At 36.3% G+C, this 13,642-nt stretch overlaps 1 protein-coding gene across 2 annotated transcripts in view; it reads right to left on the bottom strand.

The window, feature by feature from the left end:
- ENPEP (glutamyl aminopeptidase) overlaps positions 1–13,642 on the bottom strand; it is an 88,703-nt gene that overhangs the window by 38,002 nt on the left and 37,059 nt on the right. For both annotated transcript variants that reach the window (XM_054553297.2, NM_001132893.2), the window contains 4 exon segments: positions 12,246–12,380; positions 10,348–10,413; positions 5,709–5,774; positions 5,416–5,567 (listed from right to left, as the gene is read on the bottom strand). In XM_054553297.2, coding sequence (XP_054409272.1) covers positions 5,416–5,567; positions 5,709–5,774; positions 10,348–10,413; positions 12,246–12,380 — 419 coding nt within the window.

The raw sequence follows: 13,642 nt of genomic DNA, 5'->3' as shown, positions 1-13,642 counted from the left end.
GACATATTTTTAGATTTAATATCCAAATATTCCAGTGGTATTAGAGTTGGTCAACCTAATTTGCTAGAACATAAACCAGTAACTATAAAGGAACCAGTTTAGAGTTATTAAAGACTTTCTAAAACATCTTTTTGTGTTATTCTAATTGCTACAAGAGAATTGATCTTACAATAATTTATATATGTGACTATAAAATAATGTCAATGAAGTCATTAAGAAGGAGAAAAAGAAGACAAAGTGTCTCTTCAGTGACAATCAGGCAGTGGAGATTAGAGGACACCTGGGTGGGAATGGGTGAAAGATTCTCTCTACTGAAACAAAGTATTCAAATGTTGAAAGAGGGGGCAATATAAACTGGATATGGGTGAAATGGGAACAAAGTCCAGAGGACTAGTGATGTGCTATGCTGCCAGGATCCACTCTAGGAGGGGCTCAGCTGGGTAACCCGGGCTAGGAATATGTCCCCAGAGTGGTACATCCCAGCTCCTGGGGCCAGGCCCAGGACTGGAGTTCCTGAGATTTTGAATTTATTTCCTTCAGATGGGAGCAGCTGGCACCCAAGAAATACATACAAAAATAACGATTTAGTTATGCAGAAATGTTTATAGTATTAAGATTTTTGTACAAGTTGTGTTCATGCAGGTGTGATAAGTTTTGAAATCCTCAGCTGTGCTTTGCATGCTTTATCAGCCTTTACAATATATAAAACATTTTTAAAAATTTGAGGTCAGCTGTGATGGCTCACACTTGTAATCCTAACACTTTGAGAGGCCAAGGCAGGAGGATCGCTTGAGCTCAGGAGTTTGAGACCAGCCTGAACAACCTTTTCTCCACAAAAACTTTTTTACAAATTAGCTGGGCATGTTGGTGAGCACCTGTAGTCCCAGTTACTTGGGAGGCTGAGGTGAGAAAATCACTTGAGCTCAGGAGATTGAGGCTGCAGTAAGCTATGATTTCACCAATGCACTCCAGCCTATGTGATACAGCAAGACCCTGTCTCAGAAAACAAATTAAATAAATAAATACATTTGGTAAAGTAGAGAAAATGACATACTGGAATTGTTTTAATTGAAATACTTAGAAAATCTTAACTCAGTAGCCATATTTAAATGTCTAGAAAAATCCTGTTAAGGGTTTGATTTTTAACATAATGAAAATGTGCAAAAAATTTGATACACTATATTTGAGTTTTAATTTGTTGGATTCATAAAATATATAGAAAAAATTTTAATTAGATTTATAAATCTGCTTCTTTGGTGGTGCTTGTATTTTGAAATTATAAATGAATTCAGTAAAATTTTAGCTAGTGTTGTTTAGAAGAATTTGGTTACATTTATAAGTTTCTTGTAAGTGATATATCTTTAAGAGGACTTGATTAAGTTTGTAAGTGCTGTTTAAATGCTCAGGAGAATTTAATGTGTGCAATTTGTAGATAAATTCATCACTACTCAAAAACTTAAAAAGCTAGTGTTGAAAAACCACCATCTCCTTACTCACCCTTCCCACAGGCCAGCCCTGCTCAGAAGCATCCCCTATTAAGTGATCTGGTTTTAGTGCCTTTGTAGTCTAATTGGACTTTAAATGCCTCTGTTTTATTTAGACAATATTTATTAACTTGCCCATTGAAAGAGGGTGATTGAGCTTATACATATATTACTTTCTCTTCCATTTCTCTTTTAATAAAATAAAATTATTTTTAGATTTTCCATAGTTTGTAATTGTGCCTCTAAATAATATACTCATACTGCCATTTCTTGCTTCATAAATTTTAGTCCTAACTACTCTCCTGACTTAAATGAGGATATCCACTGGAGTACTGGTAAATGTTTAACACCCAGTTTTCATATGGGCAAAATGTAGTATTTGCTCATTTCCACGTAATACTTGCATCAGGAGCATTTTCAAGCTACCAACATGTCACTGACAAGAAAATGTTACTAAGTTGGGAAGAGAGCCATTCCTGCACACCACTGAACTAGTATCCCAACACTTTCTCCCACCTTTTCTCCCTCTTCCAAGTCCTTTTTTTGTCAGGTGATTTTTCTTGTTACAATGTCAAGACTTTATATTTGCAATTTATTCTGCCACCATAACAAAAATGTTTACATTTTCCATTGGCTGATTATAAAGTTAAAAGTCAATACCTAATATTTATGAAATTATAGCATGTATATTGTATATAATGTTGGTCAAGGAGTGTGGGGAGATCCATTTCTTACACCATGGTCCAATTTCATGGCCCCTGAGCCACTTAAGTAAAATTTCTCTAACATCAGAGCCTTTTCTCATACTATATCAATGGCATAAAATCATTCTATCTGCTTCATATTTTTGTTATTTTTTTAATAAAGAAGAGAGGTTTAATTTACTCACAGTTTTGTACGGCTGGGGCAGCCTCAGGAAACTTACAATCATGGCAGAAGAGGGAGAGGGACATTTTACATGGCGGCAGGTGAGAGAGAGCAAGCAAGAGCAGGGAAAATGGCCTTATAAAACCATCAGATCTTGTGAGAACTCCGCTTCATATTTTTGGATCATAATTTTTATATACAATCTTTGATTTGGGTTTTTCTAATTTTCTTTTTTATAGTTGACCAAACGGATGGGCTTTCACCAAATCCTCAAGTTTTTTCATCTTCCCAACCGCACTACCCACTGGAGAGAATTTCTCTTTTTCCTGGAGATTGCCTACCTCAGCCCCAGTCATCCTGCCCTTACAGGCACTCACAGCACCCTGAGCATTTCCTTTCGTGGCTTTCCTAGGTTGGATGTACCGTTTCCTGAATCCCGTGTCCTATGTATTTCACTTTTTTTTTAAATTTATTCATATCCTCCCTTCTTTTCTTTCTCTTTCTCCTCCAACCCCCAAAACCCTTTCTAAAGTGCATCCTTAAGTAACTTTCAAAGAAGTGTTATGTGGAAATCATTTTCTGGGGCTGCATTTCTGCAAATGTCTTTAATGTACTTTCATACTTGGTTTAATTTTACTGGGTATAGAACTAGAGGTTGCAAATATTTTTTGCTTCAGTATTTTGGAAGCATTGCCTCATTCGCTTCTTGCATTCAGGGTTGATGTGGAGAAGTCTAGTGCCACACTAACTTATGTCTTTGTTTTCTGAAATTTTGTGAGGGTGTATCTATGTGTGTTTTGGGGTTTTGGTTTTTCCTGTTTGTACTGTTTACTAAGTGGGGTCTGTTAATCAGAATCCTTGTGTCCTCTATTATGTATTTGATATTATTTGCCTCCAAGTTTCTCTGTTTTCCTTTTAAAGAATGCCTATTGGCCAGGCACAGTGGCTCACACCTGTAATCCCAGCACTTTGGGAGGCCAAGGTGCATGGATCATGAGGTCAGAAGATCAAGACCATCCTGGCCAACATGGTACAACCCCATCTCTACTAAAAAAATACAAAAATTAGCTGTGTGTGGTGGCGTGCACCTACAGTCCCAGTTACTTAGGAGGCTGAGGGAGGAGAATGGCTTGAACCCGAGAAGCGGAGCTTGCAGTGAGCCAGCATCCTGCCACTGCACTCCAGCCTGGCGACAAAGCAAGAGTTCGTCTCAAAAAAAAAAAAAGAATCCTATCTAATCCAGGCACAGTGGCTCATGCCTGTAATCCCAGCACTTTGGGAGGCTGAGTGGGTGGATCACCGAAGGTCAAGAGTTTAAGACCAGCCTGGTCAACATGGTGAAACTCCGCCTTTACTAAAAATACAAAAATTAGCCGGGTGTGGTGGCATGCACCTGTAATCCCAGCTACTCGGGAGGTTGAGGCAGGAGAATTGCTTGAACCCAGGAGGCAGAGGTTGCAGTGGGTTGACTTCGTGCCACTGCACTCCAACCTGGGTGACAGAGTGAGACTCTGTCTCAAAAAAAAAAAAAAAGCCAAAAAATAAAAACGCCTATCTGTTAGGTGCTAGACTGTTCATATTTGTCTTCTCTTTCATATTTGCCAGCTCTATGTGTGTTTGCCCTGTATTTTTGGAGGATTTGCTAAATTTATTTTTAGTTGATCTATTAATTCGAGAATCAGAAATTTAATCTTTCAGGTTCTTTTGTGTTCTCGATTTGTCCTTTCTAAGACATTCTGCTCCTAGTTCATTGGTGTAATAGTTCTTCTTCTCTGAATGTATCTCATACATTTATTTCGTTTCCTTAATGATGCATCTTATAAAGTCAGGAATTGTTTGTTCACATGAAATTTTAACCTTTTATCCTTCCAAATTTTTTTCATGTATCTTGTGATCTTTGTCATTCATATTTAAGAAAGAATTAAATTGATTCTAGTGGCTGGTGTGTACTCTCTCTATTATTGAGAAGGGATTTTATATATACATATATGTGTATATATATGCATGTATATATATATATATATAATTATTTATTTTATTTTATTTTATTATCTTTAGGGATGAGCTCTTGCTCTGCCACCTAGGCTGGAGTGCAGTGTTGTGATCATGGCTCACCGAAGCCTCAAACTCCTGACTTGAGATGACTCAAGTCATCTTCACGCCTCAGCCTCCTGACAAGCTAGGACTACCGGCATGAACTACCATACTCCAGTGCCTTTTTAAAATTTTTTTGTAGAGACAGGCTCTTGTTATGTTGCCTAGTCTGAAGGGAGTTGTATTTTTGAAGTTAGTTTCTCTGCTGAGCAGAAGGTCTGACTGGGAGCTCTGCGTGTGTGTATGAGGGGTGCCGTCAGCTCCAGCCCACCCATCCTGCAAATAACATAATGAGGGAGGCTTTACTCTGAGAGTCTCAACCAAATGGAAATCCTTAGCTCTCCTCTACTGTTTTAGTCAATTTCTTTGGGAAACAAGCCCACTGTATATTTTCCTGGAGCCATTGCCAGATTTCTGAGAGCTCTCTGCAGAGAAAGAAATGGTAGGTGGCAGAGAGAAAGTAGGGGTGAGGGGTGGGTCCAACTGGCACAATTGTCCTGAAACTAGACTTTTAATTCATTGTCCTATTTTCAGCCTCACTTCTCACCCTTACCCTTCAGTCTTCATGCTAACACTGAACCTAGAACCTGTCTAGGGATAGGGAAGTTCCCTTATTATTATCTGGTTGTATTTTCCTCAGTCTGTATTTCTCCTTCTGCTTTTCTTCTTCAGAACTTGTGACACAGCCCCTCCCTTTATTTTCTTTATTCTTGTAGGTTTATTTCTTTAGGTAATTCCATTCCTGTCTTCAATATCTGTAAAGAACAGGATGCAGATGCATGTACTCTGCCCACCATTTCAAACCTGGAAATCACTCGGCTATTTTTGAATTCCTTGTTCTCCTAAAGGCACTGTGGCTTTATACTTATATATCATTCATCCATCATGTACTCAAGAACAGGATATAAACAAATGACCAATACTTCTGCCAAATTTCTGTGCTTTTTTTCAATGCATTATAAAGCCTTACCCAAGATCTGAAGGGGGCTGAGAAGGGTTAGCTCTTGGGTCCAACAAAAAGCGTTTCTGTGTGATGTTCTTGACACCATTCACGTTAAGCACAGGATAACCCATCTGTCTGGTCCAGGTGTCCATTACTTCTTTCACTGGTAGCCTACTTGCCTAAGATTGAAAACAAAATGGAGATTAATTAATTAACAAATATGAGAAAATAAAAAGATAGAATAGTTAGATTAGAAAATGATTGGTAAGCCATTTGTAACTCAGACAAAGAAATATTTGGAGACATATACTCTTCCTTACCTCTTCCAGTGCTGCCCAAAAATCAGAAGTTTTTGCATTCTTGAATTGGTATTTTTCCAAGTACAGCTGTGTGTGAAACATAATCAGCATGTTAGAAGTCAATGTTTGCTTTTCTCATACTTTCACAAGATGAACCGAACCCCTACTACTCGATTCTACCTCCATTGCTCAAAACCAGCCATAGATAACCTGTACATGAATGAGCACGGCTGTTGCACTGATATGTGAATTCCATACAATGTTCATGTATCATAAAATATTTTCTTCTTCTTTGGATTTTTTTCAACCATTTAATAATGTGGAAGCCATATTTAGTTTATGAGCCTTAAAAAAAAAATACATGGATGGTGGGCCAGATTTGGCCTGCAGACAGTAGCTTGCTGATCTCTGCTGTAAGGAAATAAATATACAACCTTTTGAATAATAATGATGATGATGGTGGTGGTGGTGGATGAATTGGGGACATTTTTCACTGTAAAGCATGAGTCTTCACTCTTCAAATATTTTAAAGTACAAGTCTTTTAGATTTAAGCTTCTTTTGGCAATTTTCTTTACAAAACCTCTTTCTATATATGAGTTTTCAAATATAGTGTGATTTATCCCCAGAAAAAAATTCCCAGTCTTCTAATCCCATAACTGGGAGCCACTTGGAGTTTGCCAGTAAACTTTCCTAAGTTCCTGCTGTATCACTCCTCTGTTGCTTTCTAGAATTGTCCTGACTGAAAGTGGAGGTCTTTGATAGAAATGGAACCATCTTCAGTGTTCTTAATGTTAACTTTGCACATATCATTTTCAGTCTAAGTTGCTATAATTTTCAGTAGGTGCTGTACCTAAATCACATTACCTCCTAAATTCCTCTTCTTTTCAGGCATAGAGATAAAACAGTATTAGAAGGACTCCGAGAAGCCTGGAAGAGGGATGAAGCCACTTTGGAATGCTGCCTCCATATTTGTTCTTTTGGTTAATTCACTTCTTGGCACTACCACCAGAGGGCAGGCAAAGGAAGGGAGAAGCAGCAATCACTTTCAGGTATTCATTACAGAAAGTTGCACAAATCATTCATCATATCTTAATAAAATAATTGATATTTGGTAAATCAAATGTCTAATATTTTTAAATAATAATAATTGAATACTTGGCATAGTAATAATTATAACCATAGCTGTGTTTTGATGACAATTTCTATTGAGTATCTTTTAAAATTAATTTAGAGGAGTTTATTTGACTACTACAAGGTCTTGAGCTTAGAAACATGCAATCGTGGAACTGGAAGGGACTTTAAATATTATTTAATAAAGCTCCCACATTTTGAGGTGAAGGAAACTGCTCTCCCTAACTACCTGGGTGCCTTCAGAGGTGAAGAGATTTGCCTGAGATTATGATGAGGAGAATTCTGAACCCTGGATCAGTGTGTGTGGTTTTCATCACTGTTATTGTTGTTACTGTTTTTAAAATTTCAGTTTCTTGCTTCTCATGAACCACAGGCTGAATGGAAATTTATGTAATCAGCATATTAAAAGGTACTAATTTTATATTGTCTAGATTAGTGCTTCTGAATATTCTATATTAAGACACTTCCCTCTTCAACTTGAATAATCATGTAATCATTCAAGTCAAAATTACATGATGATCTAGGTCACAGTTCATTATTAGTTGGAATCAGTGAGCACAAAAGGAAATGAACAATGTTTCTGTTACTAGTATCCCAAGAAGGGAAAAGACATTTTCCAGCTGACCCATTCCTGTCTTATTGACAGTACTACTGATACTAGAAGAAAAAGAAAGGAAGAATATATTCTCGGTTTCTATTTCATGACCACATATTGTTATGAATGTCCCCTTCTCTATTACATCTTTTATGTACACATATAGCCTTAAAGATTTTCCAGTTGATAATTTTGCTCTTATTTCCCCCATCCTGAACCTATTTTGCTGTTGGAGGTTGAGTTTGGGGCAAGATGATGAGCACGAAAGAGAATAGACAACTGGCCAGCCCCAGATTTAGTTCCACACCAGGTTAGCTAATAAAGAGTCACTTTTTGCAGAAAGTTAGTATTTGCAACAGAAATACCTTGAACTCCCATTCATAGCCTGTGGAATTTCAGGGCAACAATCATAGAGTGATGATGACAACTCAAGGAGGATATTGTTGGGATGCTCGAACTATGTGAACTATGGAACTATGTTCCAGTTGGTCTGAGAGCTTATTGGATGTGGCCTATATCGATCATATACTATTTTCAGATATTAGCTAGTGTTTGAAGATTGAAGGAAAAGGGTGTTTGGGTGTTTTGTGTAAATTCATTCCATAGCACTATAATGGCATGAAATATTAATATCTATCCTTCCTAGTTCCGTTTTTAGCACCATCTGTGATCACAGTTAAAGGAAGACTTTTAACTTAAGAATTATTAGTTTTAGACAAAACTGGTTTTTTAAATTAATTATAACATAGATACTGGGTTAAAGGAAATATGAGAGTTTTATTCAATTATTAGGATAGCTATTCATTTTCAAGGAATCTTGGTACTTCTCTATCAAAGTCAATATGAAAGATTATTCAATTTGAATCCAGCTCTGAAGATGCCAAAAGTATGTTATTTATTAAGTACAATTTAATTTAGGATCAAAACTATACAAACCTAATTTTAACTTAATTTTTGAAAATGAATCTTCTTTATTTCTATGTCCTGTATAATTTATTGTAGGCTATTCACTCATTCATTCGTTTAACAAACATTTGCAGGACGACTTAACATGTGTAATTAAACTAGGCCCTGCAGTATAGGTAAAGATATAGAAGACAGAGTTCCTGATTAAAGATGCTTACAATAGGCTGGGCACAGTGGCTCATGGCTGTACTCCCAGCACTTTGGGAGGCCGAGGTGGGCAGATCTCTTGAGCTCACAAGTTCAAGACCAGCCTGGGCAACATGGAGACACCCCATCTCTACTAAAAATATAAAAATTAGCCAGGTGTGGTGGTGCCTGTAATCCCAGCTACTCGGGAGACTGAGACATGAGAATCGCTTGAACCTGGGAGGCAGAGGTTGCAATGAGCCAAGATCACGCCACTGCACTCCAGCCTCGGCGACAGAGCGAGACTCTGTCTCAATAACAATAATAATAATAATAATGCTTACAGTGAGGGAAGATATGATAACATTTGAGTTTGAAACTTATGGAAAAGTTACAAGATGTTCTCATGTATGCAAAAGCACAAGCACGTAGCTTCTCTCTTTGTACCTAATGTCTCTACAAAATATTTTACTAATAGACAAAGGGTTAAAATATATTGATATACTTCCCAAATATTTCCGAAATCTTGACTTTATTTCTTACTTTAATAATCACCTAGGTGTTTCACTATTGGGTAGAAGGGGGCCGTTTTCTTTTAGAGTAGTGTAGAGAGGGCTAAATGCCACACAAGAAGGCTTGATGGGAGTGAGATCTATGTGAATGGTGACCTTCTGGGGAATCACATACAGAAGAAGTACTTTCTGTGGCAGCCAGCAGGGGGCATTTCTCCAACCTGTTTTCTGCTCTCTGGGATGGATACCGTTAGCACTGCTACTCCTGACTACCTGGGTTATGGAAGTAGGCAGGATGTAGGTGGAAGGGAAAGAGTAGGAAGAAAACTTCATTTCTAGGCTGGAATGGGGCCAACCTGGGGAGACGGCAGTTATAGGGACACATTGTAGCTACTTTGATAAAATTAAAAATAAAAACAAACCTGGGACGATTGGCTTAGGGTCTGTTAGAAGAACGAAAATGAAACAGAAACATCTCCTGGAATAATACGCTTAAGTGGGATGTGTGAAATGTTTCAGAAAGTTTATTGTCATTTCTGTTACCAAAAGGAAGTAAGCCTCTTTATTCACTGACTCCATTGTAATAAGCGTACTAATATTGGTCTTTTCTAATCTAATAATAAGGGAAAAGTCTTATACTCAGTATAAGGGATGACCTTTATAGATAAATTTAAATGTTTATATCATGTTGCTATGGAAAGAATCGTATTCACTGAAATTCATATAAGCCCTAACCCCCAGTGTGATAGTATTTAGAAACGAAGCCTTTGGGAGGTGTCACATTTAGATGAGATCAGGAGGCTGGGACCCTTATGATGGAACCAGTATCCTTATAAGAGGATACTGGAGCACCAGAGTGCTCTCTCTCTCTCCCTCTCTCTCTCTGCTATGTGAGGACACAGTGGGAAGTCTACCATCTGCAAGCCCGGAAGAGAGGCTTCACCAGGAACTGAATCAGCCAGCACTTTGATCTTGGACTTTCCAGCCTCCATAACTGCGAGAAAAATGCATTTCTATTATTTAAGCCACCCAGTCTATGGTATTTCCTTATGGCAGCCCAAGCTGACTAATACACATGTAAGGAGTTTCAAAAATAACTAAGTAATCTGTTTCAACTTCTCCATGAGACTTCTGCTAAATGATCATTACAGATACAATGTAGGTACTCAATTGGATGTAAAATCATCTTTTTATCTTTTGCTATATTATCTATGCCTCAGTAAAGAGATTAAAAGGGAAATTATCCTTGATTAATCACGTATCTTAACATTCACCAGCCACATATCAATGTAGTTTACTTTTGATATCACTAAAAGTAATAAACCATACCTGACATCCTTTTTGAAAATTCTCTGGTTTTATCCAGTCTTCAAGCATTCTCAAAATGGAAGATCCCTACAATGGGGGAAAAAAAGACAAATGAAACTAATAAAGGCTATGTAAGGAACAATTATCAGTTATTACTCTTGCAACTAGTATTTCATGATCATATTTGTGAGATTAGTTCCTCAAGATGATTCTGCTAAATTATATGGCTCTATGATTTTAGGATGAAAATACCACTTGGCACAGTCCCTGTATCTATGCATCTAAAATAACTAAAAGGTAAAGAGAAATTGCTAAAATGGCCATCATTTCAGGGACTTCAGATTCAAATAATTATTGCACTTCCGCAAATAAACCAGCAGATGGGGCTTTTTTAATGAAAGAGAAATAGTCTAAAAAATCACATTCTTTGATGAATGAGGAAAGTAGTTTCAGGGTAAAATTCTGCCAACTTATTAAATATATTTTCATACTTGAAAATAAGAATTAGATTTAGCAGAGGGAAGTAGATAGTCAAGGAATTATCTGGTCAAATAGCTTAATATACATGGATACATAATTTAGGCATACAATCTTTCTCTTCTCAGTGGTCTATCTCATTTGCTTTCCTTTCATCTGAAGAATCTGATGAACCTCTTGGCCCTGTACTTTCTTTTTATGTGTTATAAGGTTAGTAGTGAAATGCACAATTTATAATATTTTAAATCAATTTTCAAGTAACTGAATGAAAAAAAAAACACTGCCCCCCACTTAAGTTAGCAATTTTTACTGTAAGTTATTAAGCATTCTAAATCAATTTTATACCTATTTAGAAAGCTAAAGGCCTAGAAACATTTATTTATCTTGGACATAATATCTTAAACCTGAGGAGTATCTAGGACTAAGGAGAAAAATGATTGAATAAATTTAAACTTCTCCCATGTGAATAATTAGAATAGGCTATAAGTGGATTTGAAATTTTCATTTTGACATGAAGATAAAAGGAATCATTCATAATATCAAAGAAAAATGAATACAAGAAGGCTGAACATACACCATGGGAATAATATGAGAGGGAAAGTAAAAAATACGATGCTAAAAATTTCAAATGCTAATACATAGAAGTTTTTTTCACTCAAGTATTCATTTTAATAATTATAATATTTTTGACTCAAATAAAGCTTTAGGTATCACTCAGGGTAACAAAATGTATTAGCCTGCAGTAGCTTCTCAGCACCTCAGTGTAGTGGGAAACCCATGAGAAACTGAAGTAGAAAATGACTAAAATAAAAATTTAAATTATGTTACATACAGATATGGAATATGTTTGAAGGAGAGACTATATGAAATATTGTGGGACAGAATGTGTCACATAAATCTTGGAGTTATAGATTTTCAGCAACTTTTCATAAAATGTTAGTGGAGAAAAAATCCTCACCTACAATATGCTAACAAATTCATCTTTACATCTTCTAAAAAGGAATAAAAGTATTTCCTTCTGAGTTGGATTTAAATGTTTATTGCAGGCACTAAAATGTTCTGCTAGAAAACCTGTGCACATATGTGGCATTTCTTGTTGACCACATAGAAGAAAAAGATTTATTGTCTTTTAAAAAATTAAACAAAACAATTTGAAATGTGATGCTTAAAGTCTAAATATTCAATTATCAGAATGAAAATAATTACATACAAGTGTGTAATGAGAAATTCTTAAAAATCTCTTTTAAAATCCTGTGACAATGAGCAGCACTCAGTTCTACTGAAAAGTACAAACTATTGAATATTCAGCACTCAGAATAACTTCTACACCATTTTCCAAAGCTCACTGGCACAGTGTGACCATTCTTACCATTTTTAGGTATCCACTAAAAGAAAAGTCACTAAACAGGAAGATGTTCAAAACAATGCTCTATTTCTCCCACCTTGCTATAGGATATTCCATCAAAAACAGATGTGATTTCATCAGGGGTTGTCACAGTCACAATAATTGGATGCGAAGACATCAAAGAATCATCCTCTTGTACAGGTAATACATCTTCAAGTAACATTTGGTCACGCTGAAATGAAAGAATGAGCCAAAGAAATATAGTATTTCCTTTATACTAGTTTATAAATTAGAATACCATATATAAGAAAAATTGGAGGAAAATAAATGTAAATGACTTCAGTTACTTAAACATTAGGTCTTCAAATTAATCATATTTTACACTGATTGAGCCATATTGATTTCATTCCCTTCTTCTACTTATAATTCCTTTTAATTTTTCCCCCAGATGACAGGCCAAGAAGACATCGACTTCTGTGAATTCTGCTTCTGCTACTTCTGTATGACTTTTGGTCATGTGCCAAACTTTTCAAGCCTCATTTCTATATCTGTGCAATGAGAATGATGACATCACCCCACAGATTTGATCTAAGAATTAAATGAGGTAGCATATCAATTTGCCAAATATTGATGTTCAGGTTTTTCTGATATCAACTTGTTATTGGAATTTGGATACTTCATAATTAATGAAAGAAAATATTAGCAGTTTATCCTTCAGTTCTAATCACCTCTCTTTTCCCTCCTAGGTTTTATCAGCAATACAGAGTGGTTGACAGGCCTGGCAGTACTGTCAGACTTCCTAGGTTCAAAGCTCAGTCTTTTCACTTTCTAGACATGTAAGTTTAAGCAAGTTTCCTCACCCATTAAATAGAAGTAATTATGGTCTCTACTTTTTGGAACTGTGCACAGGACTCAATGATAAAATTCATGGTTAGTACTTGGCATAGTACCTGGCACAGAATGAGAACCTAACCCATTAGCTGCTATAGTTATTTTGATTCTTAAGCGGTAAGATTCTGAAATCTAACTCTGCTAAATCACTACTAACTTTAAAAATTTCATTGGCTCTACTTAATTAAAAATATTTCCAAAAGAGGAGTATGCTGTATTAGCTTACATTTTCCAATTTTGCGGGTTTCATTTATAACAGGAAAGGTACTGCTGTCAAGTGATGACTGCCAATCAAGATAATTTTGACTTGGATTTTTATTTTTGTATACCTAGGAAGTTTAGGTATGGTGAGTAGAAAGATCCTGTTCTCAGTGTCAGGAAGACTGACTATACCAACTGTGTGTGTGATTTTGGATTTTGCTACCAGCTATCTCTGTGATGTTGGAAAGTTACATCATTTTCCTGGCCTTCCGATTTTTCACCAGTGAAATGAGGGTCCATGATTGTGGTATTTATTGAGCTCACTTATAAAAAATCTTTATTTATCTGACCCTTCCATCCACAAGACCTTAAATTCAGAACTCCTTAAGGGATAGAAATGTA

Source organism: Pongo abelii, chromosome 3 (assembly GCF_028885655.2).
Source record: "Pongo abelii isolate AG06213 chromosome 3, NHGRI_mPonAbe1-v2.0_pri, whole genome shotgun sequence".
Taxonomy (NCBI): domain Eukaryota; kingdom Metazoa; phylum Chordata; class Mammalia; order Primates; family Hominidae; genus Pongo; species Pongo abelii.
The sequence above is the reverse complement of the archived record's forward strand: the minus strand, read 5'-3'. Positions and strand labels throughout refer to the sequence as shown.